Raw genomic sequence first — 20,803 nt, 5'->3', positions numbered from 1 at the left:
TCAAGTTTGCAAATAATCTATGGAAATCATTGATAAGCCCTAAATATTCCAGATGGGATTTTCTCCCAGTCTTTCCCAGTTGCAAGTCAATTCAACAGAAAGCAAAGTAGTACAATGCAAAGGTGTAAAGGCAGAGAACATGAGTTCCTATCTTGGCTCTTAATACTTCTGTGGCCTTTGCATTGTGGCAAGACAGGTCTCTAGGCCTTAGTTTCCTTCTTTGTTCAAAGGGTATGATAATAAATATACAACTTGGCTCATGGAGCTGCTTTGTAAACCATAAAATGCTGTGTAAATTGCTTCCATGCAATTCTCTCAGCTCCTACTTTATTCATATGTAAAAAAAGCATTTGTACAATATGCAAATAAAGATCCCTTCCATATAGGAAATTTCATGGTCCAAGAATGGCCTTTCCTGTAGTGCTTCATTGGCTATCTATATCATGTGATTATTTTAATGTTTTTTCCCATTTTATTTATCTATTTCCTATGCAATTTTATTAAATATAAGCTCAGAATTCTAGGAATATACAGACTAAACAGCATTATTGGCATGAAAATATGGAATTTTTGAGTCAAAACAACCTATAAGAATCATCTAGAATATACTGAATCAGGCCTATAACTTCCATCATCTTAGGGAATGTTGATACCACAAAATGTTCAAAGTACAATGTTATCCATTAGTTCCAGATAGTCATTTGTATACAATAATGTGCTGGAAAAATGTTTAAAAGGCAGTTCTATTAAAAGGCAGTTCTATGGTAGTAAAAATATCACAAAATATTTTAAGTTTAATTCAAATTATTAACATTTCTCTATCACTTTACTAAGTCTGTCAAATGAACAATAAAGTAAATCAAGCCCTAATATGTAGTAAATGCTGATTTCAAGGGTGTAATTGTTCACACTGAAAATTTAATTATTAGCTCTTTCAAACTTATGTAGACTGGGTCCAACACACTCCCTGCATTTCCTTAAGTCTCTGATTGACTTGCAGTCCTAGGAAGTAACCGGCAAAATTGGCCTGGAAAATTTTTGAGCAGAGTGTTTCTTGAAAAGCCCAGGGGCAAAAATTTTTTTCTTCTGCTTCTTCTTCCTATGCTTAAATCAAACTTTGTTGGGCTGTTCTTTGTCAAATATCTGACTCTTTTTTTTTTTTCTCAGAACTTTCCAGGAATAAACTTTAGGAAAATTCTTGGTGGCTTATTTGTAAATGTTAAGTATTTTTGAGTACCCATTATATGCAAAGCTTTCTATGAAGTGGAAGGAATAGAGGGTGTGAGGGGAAAAGAGAGAGGGAGTAAGTGGAGGAGTAAGGAGAAGAAAGAAGGAAGAAAGGAAGGGAAGAAGGGAGGAAAAGAGGGAGGGAAGGAAGGAGGGAGGGAAAGAAAGAGAAAAGGAGAGATGAAAAGGAAGGGAAGAAGGGAGGGAAGAAGGGAGGGAAGAAAAGAAGAGGGAAGAGAGGGAAGGAGGGAGGAATAGAGGAAGGGAGAGAGAGAGAAAGGAAGAGAGGAGGGAAGGGAGGGAGAGAGAGAGGAAGAAAAGGAGGGAGGGAGGGATCCAGGGCGGGAGGAGGCAGGAAAACACACATTTATTCAGTGTGTTCCAGGTTCTGTGCTAAGAAAAAGAAGACGGGATCTCTTCTCTCAAGATGTCTACTATTTAATAGGGAAAGCAGAATACATTGAACTCTATTGTAAACAATAAACTGTCATTATAAAGAAAATGAAAGAATGAAGAATAGAGAAATAACTAGTATTTTATAGAATTAAAGGGGCAATAAAACATGGGTAAGAGCAACGAATTTGGAGTCTGAAGTAATATGAATTTGAAATATACCTCTATTACTTCTCTGCATCATTGATTAACTTATATAATCACAATGTCAGAGTTGGAAAATACCTCATAAGTCATCTAATCTACCTTGCAAGATATTAAAAAGTAGAATGTTTCTAATTGTTAGAAAAATTTTCCTTACTTGAGCCTGAAGCTGCCTCTTTGAAATTTTGATGTGATCTGTCTAGCTCTTTCCTCCAGAGCTAAACAAAACAAAGCTAATCCCTCTTCCATATGGCAGCCTTCAAATGTTAAAGATAACTCTCATACCTCCCCTAAGTCTTTTTAAGCCAAATTTCTAGATAATGGCATAACTCATGGCTCCTCAACAACCTCAGGATGTTCTCCGGTTTAACAACATCCTGCTTTAAATGTGACATCCACAACTGAACATGAGAGACTTGGTCAGAGAAGAGTCCAGAGGAATTGTCATCTCCTCTTTTGGGAATGTTACTCTTCTTACCACAGACAAAGCTTTTTGACTGTCATATCACAATGTCGACTACATGTTGCTACGAGGTCTCCAAATGATTACTTAACCTCTATACACCTTTTCCTTCAGTTATGAAAGGGAAATAATTATAATTGCACTATCTACCTAAGTGGTTATAAGGAAAGTGCTTTATAAATTATCTCTTTGTCTCTCCCTCCCTCCCCCTTCTCTTTCTCCTCTCTCCCTCCTTCCATATATGTGTTTATATATATACACACACTAGTGGTAGCAGCAGCAATAGTAGTAATAATAGTGGTGGTAGTACTGGTGGTAGTAGTAGTAGTAGTAATAGCAGTGGTATTCCTAGTGGCAGTAGTAGTAGTAGTGGTAGTAGTAGTAATAGTAATAGTGGTGGTAGTAGTAGTAATAGTAGTAGGAGTAGTATTGGTGGTGGTGGTAGTAATGGTGGTAGTAATAGTAGTAATAGTGGCAGTAGTAGTTATAGTAGTAGTAGCAGTGGTGGTAGCAGTAGTAGTACTAGAAGTAGTAATAGTATAATGGTAGTAGTAGCAATAGTACCAGTAGTGGTAGCAGTGGTGACAGTAGAAGTAGCATTTACCAAAAAAAGCAATAATAGAGAAAACAGAGTACCAGTCTTGAGTGCTAAGAAGACCTGGGTTCAAATCCCACCATAGGCTGGGACCCTAAATAAGCAACTCTAAGTTGCTCTAGGTAAGTCTGTAAAACTATTGTACAGAAGTTGCTGACTTACATTGACAGAAGTAATTTCATTTTTAGTTTCCTAGACCAGTGAAATGATAGGTCCTGGCTTTGTCTCTGCTATTTACCAGGGCAGGTTGTTGTTATTCAGTTGTTTTAGTTGTGTCCAACTGTTTGTGGCCCAATTTAGGATTGTCTTGGCAAAGATACCAGAGTAATTTGTCATTTCCTTCTCATTTTATAGATGAGGGAATTGAGGCAAATAGGATTAAGTAACTCGTCATGGGTCACGTAGCTAGTACATGTCAGAGGCTAGATCTGGAAGATTGAGGTCTTTATGACTCCAAGTCCAGTGCTTTTATCTATTGTACCACCTAGCTTCCTGGAAGGAGTAATGTTGAAAGTCAGATTCAGATGGAGTTGAGGAACATATTTAAAAAAAAAAAAAAAAAAAAGGAAAGGCATTTTATTTAGGAAGAATGGTCAAGACAGAGCCAAGATATCAGGAAGAAATCAAAAAGTTGCCTGAGCCCTCCCCAGTTTCCCTCAAGTCTCTAAACAGATCCTGGAGCAACAGAACCCATAAAAAGACAGAGTAAAACAATTTTCCAGTTTAAGATAACTTAGAAAGACATTAGCAAAGATCTGGGGTCCTCAAAATACGGCCTGCTGGCCAGATGCAGCAGCTGAGGACAATTATCCCCCTCACCAGGGCTATGAAGTTTCTTTATTTAAAGGCCCACAAAAGAAAGTTTTTGTTTTTACTATAATCCGGCCCTCCAACAGTTTGAGGGACAGTGAACTGGCCCCCTATTTAAAAAGTTTGAAGACCCCTGAATTCTATCTCATTTGATTAAAAAGAGGAGAACAGCTCAACTCAGGCTTGTCCAAGCAAGCCAGATGGAGACTTTTAAGCCACAGCGCAGATCCGCAACTGAGACTCTTCAATTCTAGCTCAGCAGGCTAGTGGCACAGCAGACGGGCTGTAAAAACCCCAACTCCAAAACAAAAGGCAAATTGCTGATCTCAGAACGCCAGTACAAAAAGTGTGACTAGGCTGAGCCACCCCAGGGCAGTGGGCAAGTGGCAAGCATCTCAGGCCCCAGCATGGAAAGCCAGTGACCAGGCTTCTGGCCCATAGCACAAGAAGCTTGGGACAGTACCTCCAGCAGTAGTCCTCTATTTAAAAAAAAAGAGTCCTAACCATAGAAAGCTACTATAGCAACAGGGAAAATCAAATTTAAAACTTAGAAGAGCACAACAATGTCAAAATGACTACATGTGAAACCTCAAAGGGGAATACAAATTGCTCTCAAGTCTAAAAAGTATTTTTTGAAGAAATCAGAAAAGCTTTTAGAATTGGATAATAAGAAAGAAGAAAAATTGGGAAAGGACATAAGAGTTATGCAGGAGAATTATGGGAAAAAAAAAGAATTAACAACTTGGAAAAGGAAGCATAAAAATTGACTGAAGAAAACACCTCCTAAAAAATAGAATTGACCAAGTAGGGAAAATATCCATTGGCTAAATGGGAAAGACAATTCCTTTAAAAGTAGAATTAACCAAATGGAAAGAAGGTTCAAAAATAACTGAAGGAAAAAATTCCTTAAAACTTAAAATTTGATGAGTGGAAACTAATGACTCAATGATAACATCAGGAATCAGTTAAACAAAATCAAAAGAATAAAAAGATAAAATAAAATGTAAAATATTTCATTGGAATAACAATTATCTGGAAAATAGATTCAGGAGAGAACATTTTTAAATTACTGGAAAATATTGAAAAAACCTGAAAGCCATGATCCAAAAAAAAAAGTCTGGGAAACATCTTTTAAGAAATTATCAAGTATAATTGCCCTGATATCCTAGAAGCAGAGGGTAAAATAGTCATTGAAAGAATTCTCCCATCACCTCCTGAAAAAGACCACAAAATGAAAACTCCAAGGAATATTACAGCCAAACTCCAGAATTATTAGGTGAAAAAGAAAATATTGCAAACAACCAGAAGGAAACTAAGCAAATATCGAGGAGTCATAGTCAGGATTACACAGAATTTAGCATCTTCTACCTTAAAGGATCAGAGGGATATTCCAAAAGGCAAAGGAGCTGAAATTGCAAACAAGAATCAACCCCAGCAAAATTGAGCACAACTTTCAGGGAAAAATAGACATTCAATAAAGTGGGAGTCTAACTTTTCTGATGAAAAGACCAGAGCTGAACAGAAAATTCAATCTTCAAATGCAAGACTCAAGAGAAGCACAAAAAGGTAAACAGAAAAAAAAATTGTTATTCAATATGATTAAGCTGTTTACATCCCTATTTGGAAAGATGATACTTATAATTCTTGAAAATCATAACTTTATTATAACAGGTATAGATCTGTTATAATGCATAGACAAAGAATGACTTTGATGTGATGATATTAAAAAAAAGTAAGAGGGTTAAAAAAAAAAAAAGAATTGTACTGAGAGAAGAGGAAAAGGAAAGGCAGAATAGGATAAAATACATCACATAAAGAGGTACAAAAGACCTATTACAGTAGAGGGAAAGAAAGGAGATGGGATGAGCATTTTTTGAACCTAACTCATCAGATTTGGCTCCAAGAGTGAATAATGCACACATTCAGTTGGGTATAGAAATGAATCTTATGAAATAGGAAGTAGAAGGAAACGAGGGAAAGAAAAGGGAAAGGGGGTTGCTAAGAGGGAGGGCAGAAATGGGAGGGGAAGGAAAGGAGGAAGAGCAGATTAAGGAATGTGAGAGTTATAAGCAAAATACTGGTAAGGAGAAATAGGGTAAAAACAGAGAGAAAAGTATAAAAGAGGGAATGGATGAAGGGAAATACATAATAATCATAACTGTGAATGTGAATGGATAAACTATCCCATAAAATAGAAGTGGATTGCACAGTGGGTTAAAAATCAGAAGTCTATAATAAAATGCATAAAAGAAACATTTTTGAAGCAGAAAGATACACATAGATAAAGGTAAAATATTGGGGTATAATATATTATGTTTCAGCAAAAGTTAAAAAAAAAAGTAGGGATAGCAATCCTTATCAAAAACAAAATACTAAAATAAAATAAGGAAGGAGCATATAGCTTACTAAAAGATACCATAGACAATGATGTAACATTAATACTAACCAGTGTTATACATTCAAATCCTTAGAGGAAAAGTTAAATGAATTACAGGAAGAAATAGCATAAGTGTAATAGTGAGGGACCTCAATTTCCCTCTCTCACAATGAGATAAATCTAAGCACAAAATAAACAAGATAAAAGCTAATGAAGTAAATAGAATCTTAGAAAACTTAAGATATGATAGACCTCTGGAGAAAATTTAATGGGGATATAAAGAAATCACTGGGGCAGGTAGATGGCACAGTTGGTAGAGTATCACCCCTGAAGTCAGGGGAATCTGAGTTCAAATCTGGCCTAAGACACTTACCGTTTCCTAGTTGTGTGACCCTAGACAAATCACTTGACCCCAATTGCCTCAGCAAAAAAACAAATAAACAAACAAACAAACAAAGAAATACACCTTTTTCCTCAGTGGTATATGGCACCTACACAAATACTGACTATGTATTAGAGCATAAAAACCTCACAATCAAATGTAAAAAGGAAGAAATGTTAAATGCACCCTTTTCAGATGATGCAGTAAACATTATATGTAATAAAGGGCCATGAAAAAAATAAACTAAAAATTAATTGGAAATTAAGTAATAGAATCCTAAAGAATCTAAAGAATGAGTAGATCAAAGAACAAATCATTGAATCAATCAATTTTTCAAAGAGAATGACAACAGAGACAACATATTTAAATGTGTGGGATGCAGTCAAAGCAGTTCTAGGGAATATTGGATTTCTCTAAATGCTCATGTGAATAAAATAAAGAGATCAATGAACTGGGCATGCAACTAAGGAACTAGAAAAAGAACAAATTAAAAATCCCCAACTAAATGTCAAATTAAAAATTCTGAAAATAAAAACGAGATTAATAAAATTTAAAATAAGAAAATTATTTAACATAAAACTAAGAGCTAGTTTTAAGGGGGAAAAAATAAAATAAATTAACCTTTGGTTAATTTTGATTTTAACAAGAAGAAAAGCACATTACCAGTATGAAAAACGAAAAGGGTAAATTCACTACCAATAAAGAAGAAATTAAAGCAATAATTAGGAGCTATTTTAACTAATTCTGTGCCGATAAATATGACAATCTAAGTGAAATGGACAAACACTTACAAAATATGAATTGCCCACATTAAGAAAAGAAGAAATAAAATATTTAAATAACCTCATTTTAGAAAAGGAAATTGAACAAAATGTCAATGAATTTCCTAGGGAAAATTTTCTAAACCAGATATATTACAAGTGAATTCTACCAAACATTTAAAGAACTATTAATTGCAATACTATATAAACTATTTGGGAAAATAAGTGGAGTCTTATAAATTTATTTTGTGACATAAATATGGTACAGAAACTAAGAAGAGCCAAATAAAGAAAAGTATAAACCAATTTTCCTAATGAATATTGATGCAAAATTTTTCAATAAAATATTAGCAAAGAGATTACAATTTATAATGATGATATTGTACTATGATCAAGTGGGATTTATACCCGGAATGTAAAGTTGGTTCAATATTAATGAAAATATTAGCATAAATAGCCATAATAATAACAAAACCTATGAATTCATATGATTATCTCAATAGATACATTAGATAGATTTTCAAAAAATACAGCACCCATTCCTATTAAAACCGTTAAAGAGCATTGGAATAAACGAAGTTTTCCTTAAAATAATAGACCAATGATAGATTAGCAGCATTATGTGTAATGTAATTAAGCTAGAAATTTCTCAGTAAGATCAGGGCAGAAACAGGGATGTCCATTATCAAAACTATTATTCAATATTATACTATAAATGCTAACTTCAGCAATAAGAGAAGAAAAAGGAATTGTAGAAATTAGAATTGGCAATGAGAATACAAAACTTGTACTTTACAGATAATATGTTATAATATATTTAATCCTAGAGAATCAACTAAAAAATTACTTGAAAAAACAACTTTAACAGTTGCAGGCTATGAAATAAACCCATATAAGTCATCAGCATTTCTATATGCTATCAATAAAGTCCAGAAGCAAGAGACAGAAAGAAAAGTTCTATTTAAAGTAACTATAGACAATATAAAATATTTGGGAGTTTACATGCCAAGACAATTCCAGGAACTATATGAACACAATTACAAAACACTTTTCCACAAATTAAGTTAGACCTAACCAACTGAGAAAATATCAATTGCTCATGGGCCTACCAATCTAATATAATTAAAATGACAATTCTACCTAAATTAATTTATTTCTTCAGTGCCATACCAACCAAATTACAAAAAAAGTATTTCATAGAGCTAGAAAAAAATAACAAAATTCATCTGAAAGAACAAAATGTCAATAATATAAAGGGAATTGATGGAAAAAAATACAAAGGAAGTTTACCAAAACTGAATTATAGAGCTACAACCATCAAAACTATTTGGAACTGACAGAGGAATAGAGTGCAGAATCACTGGAATAAGTTAGGTACACAAGACATAGTAGTAAATGACTATAATAATCTACTGTTTGATACTGTTTGACAAAAATGATAAATGTTGAAGAAGATGTGGGATAATTAGGACTGATCCAACCATTTTGGAAAAACAATTTGGAACTATGCCCAAAGGGTTATAAAACTGTGTATACCCTTTGATCCAACAGTACCAATATTAGGTTTGTATCCCAAAGAAATCATAGAAAAAGGAAAAGAACCTACATGTGCAAAAATATTTATAACACCTCTTTTTATGGTGGCAAAGAATTGGAAATTGAGGGGATGCCCATCAACTGAGGAACAAGCTACAGTGTATGAATGTAATGGAATGCTGTGTAAGAAATTATGAGCAGGTAGATTTCAGAAAAACCAGAACCAGTAGAACATTGCACACAGTAATAGCAACATTGTACAATGATCAACTATAATAAACTTAGCTTTTCTCAGACTTTTTTTCTCTCTCTCCTGTTTTTCCCTTTTGTTCTGATTCTTCTTTCATGACTTAACTAATGTAGAGATACATTTAAAATAATAATACATGTATAACCTATATGAGATTAATTGCTGTCAGCGGGAGGAGGAAGGGAAAGGAGGAAGAAAAATTTGAAACTCAAAATCTTATTTAAAAAAAAAAAAAGAATCTTTGGGGCAGCTAAATGGTATAGTGGATAGAGCACTGGCCCTGAAGACAGGAGTACCTGAGTTCAAATTTGACTTCAGACATTTAATACCTCCTAGCTCTGTGAACCTGGAAAAGTCACTTAATTATGATTGCCTCAGGAAAAAAAAAAAAAAAAAAAGATAGAAGAAAGAAAAAAAAGAAAGAAAAGAAAAATCTTTATATGTAATCAGAAAAAATTCTACCAAGTACAAAAGAAGGAACAGGAAAGGCATTTACGTAGGAAGAATGGTCTTTTGAAGTAGAGGGCATATTTATCCACTCACATATAGCTATCTTCCCCCTATATAGTTATGTGAACTATCCTATCCTAACTAAAGTGAGAAGCTAGAATCCCATTTGCAATGTCTAGAAATCAGATTATCCATAGTTTTCTATTATTCATGCTAATGAGTGCCTCCATTATTGTGAATAATTAATAGTTAATATATACATTTGTCTAAGTGTAAATTTAAATGTTTTTTCTTCTTATAGTTATGAACATGCTTATAAGCTGATATAACATCTATCATTTGTAATTAACTTCCAACGATAAGAATATTAAATGCTTGCTTTAGAAATACTGGTAGCATGCCACATACTTAATATTGTGTGGAAGTTTGTGTAAAATGTGAGAATTGAACTAGTGGTCCCAGAAGGCTTGAATTTTAATTCCAGTTCTGAAACTTACTCTTTTATAACCCTAAGCAACTCATCCTCCCCCCTCTGTTTCCTTATCTCTAAAATCAATGAATTGAGCTCAATTACCTGTGAATTTCCTTTTTAGCTCTAATTCCTATGATCTCATTATATTGTAATCTGTATGATATACAAAAAAGATGCTATTTCACATTTAAGACAGTTCCAAAGAAAAGGCTTAGCTGCTAGCATTCCCTTCTTTTGTCCTCTCTACTCCAGAACTAAAATAACTTGCCATAAATTATTCCTTAGTGTTGAAAGTGAGGTGGGCTAAGCAGTTTTGCACCAATGATTTAAGCCTTTCCCTGAGTTCATCATAAAATAAGTGTTAGTCCCAGAACAACTATTGAATCAAGAGGAATTATGATATTAATTTGCCTTTCCTCCATAGAACCAGCAAAGGAGCTATATAAAGAGCTTCAATCTTTCAACAGGGAACATACTCTTACATCACAATAATATCATGAAAAAAAGATAGTCCTAGTGACAAGGACAAAAGAAAACCATGCCCTAAGGGAAATTTGCTTAGCTAAATTCCATTTTCCCCTTTCTTGAAAAGTAGCATTATATATAGTAGAACCGCCCTAAAGCTTCAATTCAAGGAACTGGGTTTAAGTCTTCATACTGCTTTTTTAGGCTTAGGACAGGCACTTATCTCTCTCTGCTTCAGTTTTCTTATTTGTAAAACAGAGGGGATCAACTTATTGATCTCTAATACATATAGGTAGATAGATAGATGTTATATATTGGGCCATGTGTGCATACACATACATGTGTCTGTAAACTTGCGTACATGGGAAGGTAGATAGTGCAGCAGATAAAGCACTGGGCTTGGGATCAGGACGATTCATCTTCCTAAACCCCAATCCAGCCTTAGTTACGTCCTAGTTGTGTGACCTTGGATAAGTCACTAAATCCTATCTGCCTTAATTCCCTCTTGAGTAAAATGAGCTGGAAAAGGAAATGATAAACTACACTAGTATCTTTGCTAAGAAAACCCTAAGTAGGGTCGTGAAGAGTCAGAAGTATCTGAAATGAAGGAACGACACATCCATGTATGTACATACTAAAAACTTAAGTGATTTGCTCAGATCACACAGCCAGCATGTGGCAAAGGCAGGGTTTGAATCCAAAGTCAGCCTTCTACCCAGTTGGACACACTCTCCTTATTTTATTTCTTTATATTGGCTGCAGCCACAGCAACATCCATTTATCTACATGAGAAATGAGCCTGCCTTCTTTTCTTCTGCCTCCATGATGACTGATGTCTTTTATTCCCCCTTGTTGTGTATGAGTGTTAGCTATGTGCTATAAACTTACTGATGTCCAGTGCACCTTTTCCTTTTGCCCTTTGGCTCACCCATCATCTTGATTCTCCTGAGATCATGGTGTTCTGTGACTCATATGAAGCACCACCAAGAGAATGCTGGCCTTGGCAAGATGGGTTATTATCATCATTATTAAAACAAGAATAGTCACATCTCCCATTCTGTCTCACCAGGTTGTTGTGAGAACCTGATGAGATAATGTATGTAACTATACTTGGCTAACCCTGAAGAGCTGTGTGAAGGGAAGGTGTTATTATCCCCATTGTTGGTTATTAGAGAGAGCTATAGAGATGGATGCTAGAGTAATCACTGGGTTGTGGGGCATGTAATCAGTAGGCATAAGCTAAGTCTCACTAGGTCTGGAACTTGACTACTGGTGCCAGAGCTTTATATGGACTTTGGAGCTAAAAATGCAAAGTTCTCCAAATCTCTGTGGTGCTTCTGATGGTTTCCATGGGCTTTGGTTTAGCAGTAAGCTGCTTAAACATTCCTCTAAAGTTGAAAAGGAAAACAAAAAATTATCTCATATATTCTTAGACAATTGGACTGAAATTACCAATGCTGCCATCAGGCACAGTTACAGAAATGCTCAGCCCTTTTGAAATCCAGCTAGAGAGCCTCAACAAAAGCAAAAAACTTCCAAGACTTATTTTGGTTTTGTATTTGACTCCCCTGATGGAACATAAATTACTTGAAATCATGAATTATTTCATTTCTTCATCCTTTTATGTCCAGTGCCTACCTAACTGATAATTCCTTAATAAATGTTTGTGATTGATGGATTGATGTCAATCCATCATCACACTGACTCTTCAATTCATTGACATTTCATATGCAAATTTCATTTACAAAACATAAGGGATTGATTATTGATCTCTAATATATATGTGTATGCATGTGTACATGGGAAGGTAGATGGTACAATGTCAAAAACATCAACAATTCATAGCTATGAGAACAATCATGCAAATATCAACAAATATTTATTAAATGCCTACCACAGACATTATATTAGGTGCTAGGGACATAAAGAGACGTATATAACACATGCCTAACATAGAATGTTAGTCGATTGACTGTTAGGTAACTGACTTACTGATAAGTAATAGTTCCTGTCTTCAAGAAGCTTACAATCTATCAGAGGAAACAACATACATGTGTATGTATGTGTGTGTGTATAATTATTATTAATAATGTTTATTATATATTATATATAAATAATAATAATATAATGTATATTAATACATACATAGGTATATATGCACATGTGATAGACTTTTGTGCATGCAATATAGAAAGTAAATATATAAATGAAAGATAACTTAAGAGGAGACATCAGCATCTGGAAAATTTTCATGTAGAAGGTTTTCTCTGAACTGAACTTCAAAGGATATTAGGGATTCTAAGATAGTAAGACTAGAAGAATAATAGAAAAACCTAAGGCATTGATTTTTAAAATTATAAAGAAATAAAACTGTAAATAAAAAGTTATAATTATTAAAAAAATAAAGAAATAAAACATGAAAGTTTTCTACACAGGACTCATTTTCTTTTACACCTTTTCTTCTAAAATCACATCAACTCTTTGATCTAGTTTCTTCATCTATGAAATGGGATAATAATACCTCTAACTCAGAGGATTGTTGTGAGCATCAAATGGGATATTATTTGTAAACTTCTTTGCAAATCTTAAAGCTAACTGCTATTATTGTTAATAAAATTATAATAATCTGAATAATCTAGATATATTAGAAAGAAACCAGACAAGGACATCCAGGATGAGGGTTTCAAATATTTCATAGGAGGAATGTTTGAATTGGAAATGTTTAGTCTGGAGAAGAAAAGATTTGTCATTAGTGGGAACGTGGTTATAATTTTTAAATATTTGGAGGGTTGTCACATGAAAGAGAGATTAGACGTGTTCTGCTTGGCTCTAAAGGGCAGAGTATGATATAAAGTGCATTCTTCAGGGTGGAAAAGTGATGTTGTCCCCTACTTCTTGTGAAGACGCCCTAACAATTAGAAGGCTGCAAAAGCAGAGTGGATGCTTCTCATCATGGAGTGAGTTTCCTACTGGATCTTTGCATAGAGCCTGTAAGTGGCAAGTTGGGCAGAGACTCCTGCCCAAGTTTGTCTGGCAAAATCACCTTGGCCCCTGTAAGGCCTAGATTCTGAGAATACTGCCTTCATTCTGAACTAATAGGTCAGGAGCTCTAGTGACCTCTATATTTCTGGAGAATGTGAAAATGTAATTGAGTTTCTCATTTTAGTAAAAGAAGAATCTGAAATTTTAGAGAAGGAAAAAAAGATGATTTGAGTTATTTGAATGTTTTCATAGTTTAACTTTCCTGAGGTAGAGATGCACAATTCAGCAAAATCATACCCAACGACTCCCTGGCTGCAAAAGACATTCTGGTTCTACTGATGTGAATTGTTTTTAATTTCTGTTTTGTGTTTTAAACAGTTATTAATGACCTTAATTCATTGGTGTCTGGCCTGATTTCATTCTTTTAATCAAGTCAAGAAGACCTGAGTTCCAATTCTGCTTCAGATACTTATTACTTATGTGACCCTGAATAAGTTACTTAATCTGTTTGTCTTATTCCACTAGAGAGGAAAATGACACGTCACTCCAGTATTTAAAAAAAAAAAAACCATAGAGGATATGGTTCACAGAGTCACCAAGAGTCGAATACAACTAAACAATAGCATCAACAACAATAATAATATCTACTTCCCAGAGTTGTGAGAATCAAATGAGGTACTTATGAGGCATTTTGTAAACCTCAAAACATTTGAATGCTAGTTATAATTCTCAGAAATAAGCATTTCATAAATCTTAAAGCACTATAATAATATGTTAAAGTTATTATTATGACTTCCTATATGAACCTGGGCAAGTCACAAAATCTCTGATGCTCAATTTCCCCATCTTTAAATACTGATATAATAATATCTTCCTCAGAGGGTAGTTTTGAGGACCAAATCATATATTAGGTAAAACATTCTGCAATCCTTAAAACCTTATCATATTATTTTTATTCCATACATACTAGCTGTATGATCCTGGAAAGTCATTTAAACTCTCTGAGCTTCAGTTTCCCCATCTTTAAATAAGGATAATAATAGCACTTACCTCAGAGGGTTGTTTTGAGGAGTGAATAAAATAATATTAGATAAAACATTTTGCATACCTTAAAACCTATAATGTTATCTTTTATTATCATTTTATTATTGCTAGCTGTATGGTGCTAAGAAGTCACTTAAACTCTCTGAGTCTCAATTTCCTTATCTATAAAATGGAACTGAGAATAGCATCTACCTATAAGGTAAAGATCAAATGAGGATCTCTGGTCATCCTATCAAATTTAGTCAACAAGCATTTATTAAGCCTGTAATACGTGCCAACATGAATCTATAAATATATAGTGAGGTCCTAATATGAAACTGGAAGTAGAGTGGAAGGTATAGAAGGTATCACTTTGAGTCAAGAAAGCCTTAGTTCAGCTATACACCTTAGAGTATGTATGTGTATATATAGATGGATATTGGTTTAAAAATGTAACACAAATACACATTAAGGTATGTAGTTAACATTGGCCAGAAACCCTGATTTATTTCCCAGATTTATTTATTTAGTTACTTTTATTTAACTAAGCAAAAGAGGAGATTCTTTGCTCCATTTGATATCTAACCTTAATCACTGAATGGATCTGACTTCAATCAAACTGTTGAAGACCTTAGCTTAAAAAAGCCAAGATCTCCTACTGCATCCAGGGCCACCTCCAGTCTGGCTATGGGACCCAGTTGACCCTGAAGGGGAAAGTGAGACTGGTGACTTTGCACAGCCTCCCTCACGTAAATTCATTTGCATGTCATCACTTCTCTAATGATATTTTCCTCTTTCAGAAAGAAGGAAAAACAACAACATGTGTGTGTGTATGTGTATACACACACACACACATATACATACATATATTATCATATTATCAAAGTCACCATGGGCAAGTCACTCAATCTGTCAGTCTCAGTTTCTGCATCTGAAATGTATAGAAAATAATAGAATCCCTCCCATTTCTTGATGGGGTTGTTTTGGCCATCACCTTAGATAATATACGCAAAGAATTTTGCTATCCTTAAAGGCTCCACATAATTGCTCATGATTATGATCCCGTATTAGGCACTAGGCTATATTTTGGAAAAGACAGAAAGAAGCATAACAGACAGGATCACAAATTTAGAACTGGAAGAGGTTATTTAGCCCAGTAACAGAGAGGAAAGATATCTTATTACAATTAATTTGGTCCAATCTCTCACAGATAATAGAACTGAGGACCAAAAGGCTTAATTGATAGTCCCAAGACAACATTGCTACTAATTAAGAGAATTATGTTTTGAAATTGATCTTCTGACCAAGGCCAGGACTTTTTCCCATTACACCATGTGGAATGACTTATTCAAATCATCACAACAAGAACAGGGATTGTCTCACTTTTGTATTTGTATCCCTCACAACATAGTGCTCATAGCACATAGTAAACATTTAGTAAATGCTATTTCTCAGAAAGATGGAAAACAATTTTTATAGTAATTATTTCTGAGAAAGGTCCCATTTCTCAAAAATATATAAAACTGAGCAAATATATAATATTACAAATCATTCCCCAGTTAACAAATGATCAATGGATATGAACAAGAATTTTTGAGATGCAGAAATTAAAATTATCTATAGATATATAAAAATGCTTTAAATCATTATTGATTAGAAAAATGAAAATTAAAGTAACTCTGAAATACTACCTCATACCTATCATATTGGCTAATATGACAGAAAAGGAAAGTGATAAATGATACAGTAAAATTGGGATACTAATGCATTGTCATGAACTGATCTAACCATTCCAGAGAACAATTTGGAACTATGCCCAAAGGACTATAAAACTATGCATATTGTTTGATCCATAAATACCACTACTAGATCTATATCACAAAGAGATCTTGAAAAAAGGAAAAGGACATGTGCAAAAAATATTTACAGTAGCTCTTTTTGTGATGGCAACAAATTAGAAATTGTAAGAGTACCCATCAAGGGGAAATGGCTGAACAAGTTGTGGTATATGAATGTAATGGAATATTAAGAAATGATGAACAGAAAGATTTTGGAAAAATCTGTGAAGACTTGAATATATGAATTGATGCTGAGTGAAGTGAGCAGCACCAGGAGAACATTATACATAGTAACAATTGTACAACGATCAACTATGATTGACTTAGATCTGCTCACAATACAATGATCCAAGACAATTCCAAAAGACTCATGATGGAAAAGGCTGTCCACATCCAGAGAAAGAATTATGGAGTCTGAATGCAGATTGAAGCATATTATTTTCACTTGGTTTTTTGTTTTTATTTTTTATAGCTTTTCTCTTTTGTTCTGTTTCCCCTTTTACAACATGACTAATGTGGAAATGTTTACATGATTTTATACATATATATATGTGCATATGCATAACTTATATCAGATTGCTTTCTCTCTTGGGGAATAAGAGGAGGAAGAAAAGAAATCAGAAATTCAAAAATCTTTTTTTTAATGAATGTTAAAAACTCTCTTTACATGTAACTGAAAAAAACTGTTTACTAAAAGAATGCTGCTTTTTTTCACTCATTCAAGATGTTTTAGTGACCCAAATGGGACTCTAACTCAAAGTACCTGACTCCCCAGTCCATTATTCTCTTCAAAAAATGTCTTTAAATAAATGAAGCTTATGAAAGAGGATAGGATGGGCAAGGCAGATTTGGAAATAGCCTATATTTAAATAACAATAATAATTAATTCTTTAGTACCAGGACATATCCATTCATAATTCCAGAATCGGTGGCCTTCAGAGCCAAATACCAGAACTGAAAGCGATTGATGTAATGATTAATTCCAGGACTTGAGCATTAAGACTGTTAATGCTGCTGCTTTGAGCGGAGGAGATGTGATTGAAAAATAACTTTTTGGAAAAATCAGTGGGTGGTAGTTTAAGTCAGAGAGCTCTAGGAAGACCCATGTGCCTTAAGATGTTTATTTTTAAAACTTGCTATTGTTTAGCTCTCAGCATCTGCTTCCTTTGTAGCAGTCTTGTTCAAAGTTCAGGCTGTACACTTCCGGCCAGCAGCCGGAGCTTCAATCTGTCAGATCTAGCTCTGTCAGTTCTAATCAGGAAATCAGAGGTATACAGGTTTCTAAGGTAAAAAAGGGTTCTTGTATCCCATAATCTGAGGCACACTCTTTAGGTTTTATTCTTCCCCTCTGTCTCATTTTGTGTTCTGACTTCAAATTCTCTCATTTACTGGGTCTGTGAACCAGAACAAGTCACATAATCTCTACATGTCTCAGGCAGCTATATTCTAAGACAGGATCGTGATTCTTCACTAGGAATTCTCTTCACCAACTTCAATCACATCTCCTATGCTTAGAAGGAATAATGCTGTTGCTATTTACTCTTACAGTCCTCCTCATTACCCACTTCCATATATTTATTCTTATTCTTCAAGTATTCATTCTGATCAAATCCCATGAAACTTGGGAAAGACCTTAGCTTAAAAAGATCAAGATCTCCCACTGCATCCTAATCCATCATGGGTTCTCCCGACCTATCTTGTCACTGGACTCTGATGACTTTGGAGGAGAGAGTGAGATTGATGACTTTGCACAGCTTAGCTTCACTTAAATCCAATTCATTTGCACATCAAGACATCATCCTGCTGATGTCATTGGTTCTCTTGGAGAACAAAGGGCAAACAACAATGGCTCTAAATCATAGAATAGTGTGTTAAAAATAAATAAATAAAGGTCACCAATAAGGCAATAGAAAGACATATGGTGGAACTAAAAAGACTATAGCATATTATCAACAATGAAGTATATACAAGAAGCACTGTCTAAGATAATAAAAACTCCTTATTAAGTAATGAGAATCTCCATCATTAAAGATCTTCCAACAAAGGTTGGATGACAACTTATCAAGGATATTGTAGAAGAAATTCATAATAACACAACAACAGAAGTCTTGGTCTACTAATTCAGTCTTGACCATTTGTCATCCAGCTTCATGAACAATGTCCTTTACTTAATCCAAATAGAAGAATTCCTTCCAGATGTGGAATGTCTCCAGATGTTTCTGTTTGAGGGCAAAATGATATTAACTGCCCCACAATACTAAAGGGCTTCTTTGATGAGTTCCATGGCTTTTCAAAAGATATTTGCCTGGCAATCTAAATAATGATGATGATAATATAATAAACAATAATATATGGTGTTTACTATGTACAAAATACTATATTAAACACCTTGCAAATATTTTATTTGATCCTTGTAATAATTGTAGAATGTAAATGCTATTATTACTCCCATTTTACAGATGAGAAAACTGAGGCAAATGAAGGTGAAGTGATTTGCCCAAGGTGAAACAGCTATTAAATGGCTGAGACTAAATTTGAATTCAGGTCTTCCTGACTATCCGCTGTATCACCTACCTGCCTTCACATATAGGAAAAACTTGGTTAATGATGATTATATATAAGCCAGATGTTACATGTAGTCAACTTGGATAGGAATAGCAAAGGGAGACTTTTGAGGGCCTAGAAAAGGAAGAGAAAGCCTACTAGGAGATTATGTCAAGATAGCAAACTGTCCTGAAAAAAATCTGTCCATATCATATGTCACCAAGAAATACCTATGCAGAATTATGATAGACTTAGTTCTTATCAGCAATCCAGTAATCCAGGATACTTCCAATGGATTTGGGTTAGGAAATTCCATCTGCATCCAGATAGAGAAACATGGAGACTGAATGTCAATGCAAACATATTATTTTCACCATTTTTTTTTTTGCTTTTTCTTTCTCATGACTTTTCCCTTTTCTTTTAATTTTTCTTTCACAATATGACTAATATGGAAATATGTTTTTAAAATATTGCACATGTATAACCTATATCAAATTGCTTCCTGTCTTGGGGAAGGGGGAACTAAGAGAGGGAGGGTGAAAAAAATTGGAACTCAAAATCTTACAAAAAATGAATGTTGAAATTTATCTTTACACGTAACTGAAAAAATTACTTTTGAAATTTCTTTAAAAAGAAATAGATGTACACTATTTGAAAAAGTTAAAAACAGGCTTTAGTAGTTTAAATAATAGTGGACCTTTCCCCCTTCAAAAAAATACAAAAGAGCTTTTGTTCAACAGAATTCCAAGCTTGTACAGGGACAATAGTTGAATATTTAATCTCCAGTCCTTTAATTCTTTTGATGCAGTGTTTCATATTAAACAATTCAATATCATCTAAGATGCTCACAGTAGGTAGGATCATAGATGAATCAGAGAATTGTGCCTCTTGTACTTTTTAATTCTTTCTCAAGATTTATTTCTAGCGGTATTAGATTTCACATGTTCCTGTCAGAGTGAATTAAATCCATATGCATGATTGTTTTCAGCATATGATAATATTTTATAATTTGTTTTAGTGATTTGGCAAGAGACCAATGCCTGTACTTCTGCTCTAGGCCATGACTGGCAATAGAGTTCTTTGATTCATCTTAATAAGATTTGGAGGTGGAAATGACTTAAATAGTTACTTCCTAGGGGCAGCAGCCAGAATGGATTTTCTTTGCTGCTGGAGTTCAATAAATGTCATGTTGTCCTGTGCTTTGGAAATTAGCATGAGGTTTTTGGTAGAAAGATTCCATACCTCCTGTCCAGTCACAATTTGGCAAGGACATGAACTTCAAAGTAATTTTTTCCAAATAAAATAAATGTGAGACTGGTATGAAACAAACATATCCAGTAATATATCTCATCAGTATTAGCCCTTTATAACTGCATTTAATTCCCAGGGCATGAATCAGGAGCATTAGAGAAACACCCTAACTACCTAAGGGTTACCCTTAGAATCCTGAGAGACACAGCCACCCTCACAGGCCCAGAGTGGGTTCTGAGCTAATCACTAATACAGCAAGAGCCAAGTTATCAAAGTTCTTAATGCTTTTGGTAAAATTAAATTAAATTAAAAAGCACATACAATTCTTAGGCACCTATTATGCCTAGACACTGTGCTAAGTACCTTAAAAATTATCTCATTTGTAAATGGTAAGAAGATATACATAAAGATAAGATCTTGGATGCTTCATTGTGACAAAGGGATCATCTCAAGTTTTTGAAGGCTATGACAAAGGACTACAAATTCTGGTTCTCTCAAGATAGAAAGGCTTCAAATTCAAGCCTAATTTCACATCGTGTGCCTGTTGTCCAAGCATCAACCTAGCTAAATTTAGAGGGCTGGCCATCAGGTTGGCTGTAAAGTAGTCATTTGGGAAAAGAAGGGTTAAAGTAGAAGGGTAAACATAACAAAACTGGAAGATTATCTACTAAGTCCTTAAAGGGGTGCCATCTATATAGTTTCTCACATTGGTGAAATCAGGAACTCTGAAGGGTAGAAATAGAGTTAAAGGTTAATTGCATTATTGATAAAGATAGCTAC

The 20,803-nt window shown here is 34.2% G+C and overlaps 1 protein-coding gene across 2 annotated transcripts in view; it reads left to right on the top strand.

Moving 5' to 3' along the window:
- SLC1A1 (solute carrier family 1 member 1) overlaps nt 1-20,803 on the top strand; it is a 100,050-nt gene that overhangs the window by 50,098 nt on the left and 29,149 nt on the right. Inside the window, exon 1 of one of the 2 annotated variants that reach the window (XM_051987874.1) lies at nt 2,659-5,258. The exons of the other annotated variant lie outside the window; for it this stretch is intronic. Coding sequence (XP_051843834.1) covers nt 5,192-5,258 — 67 coding nt within the window. The 5' untranslated portion in view covers nt 2,659-5,191. Of the gene's footprint in view, nt 1-2,658; nt 5,259-20,803 lie in introns of those variants that run through there. 2 annotated transcript variants of the gene reach the window in all.

Source organism: Antechinus flavipes, chromosome 1 (genome assembly GCF_016432865.1).
Source record: "Antechinus flavipes isolate AdamAnt ecotype Samford, QLD, Australia chromosome 1, AdamAnt_v2, whole genome shotgun sequence".
NCBI classification, from domain to species: domain Eukaryota; kingdom Metazoa; phylum Chordata; class Mammalia; order Dasyuromorphia; family Dasyuridae; genus Antechinus; species Antechinus flavipes.
The sequence above is the reverse complement of the archived record's forward strand: the minus strand, read 5'-3'. Positions and strand labels throughout refer to the sequence as shown.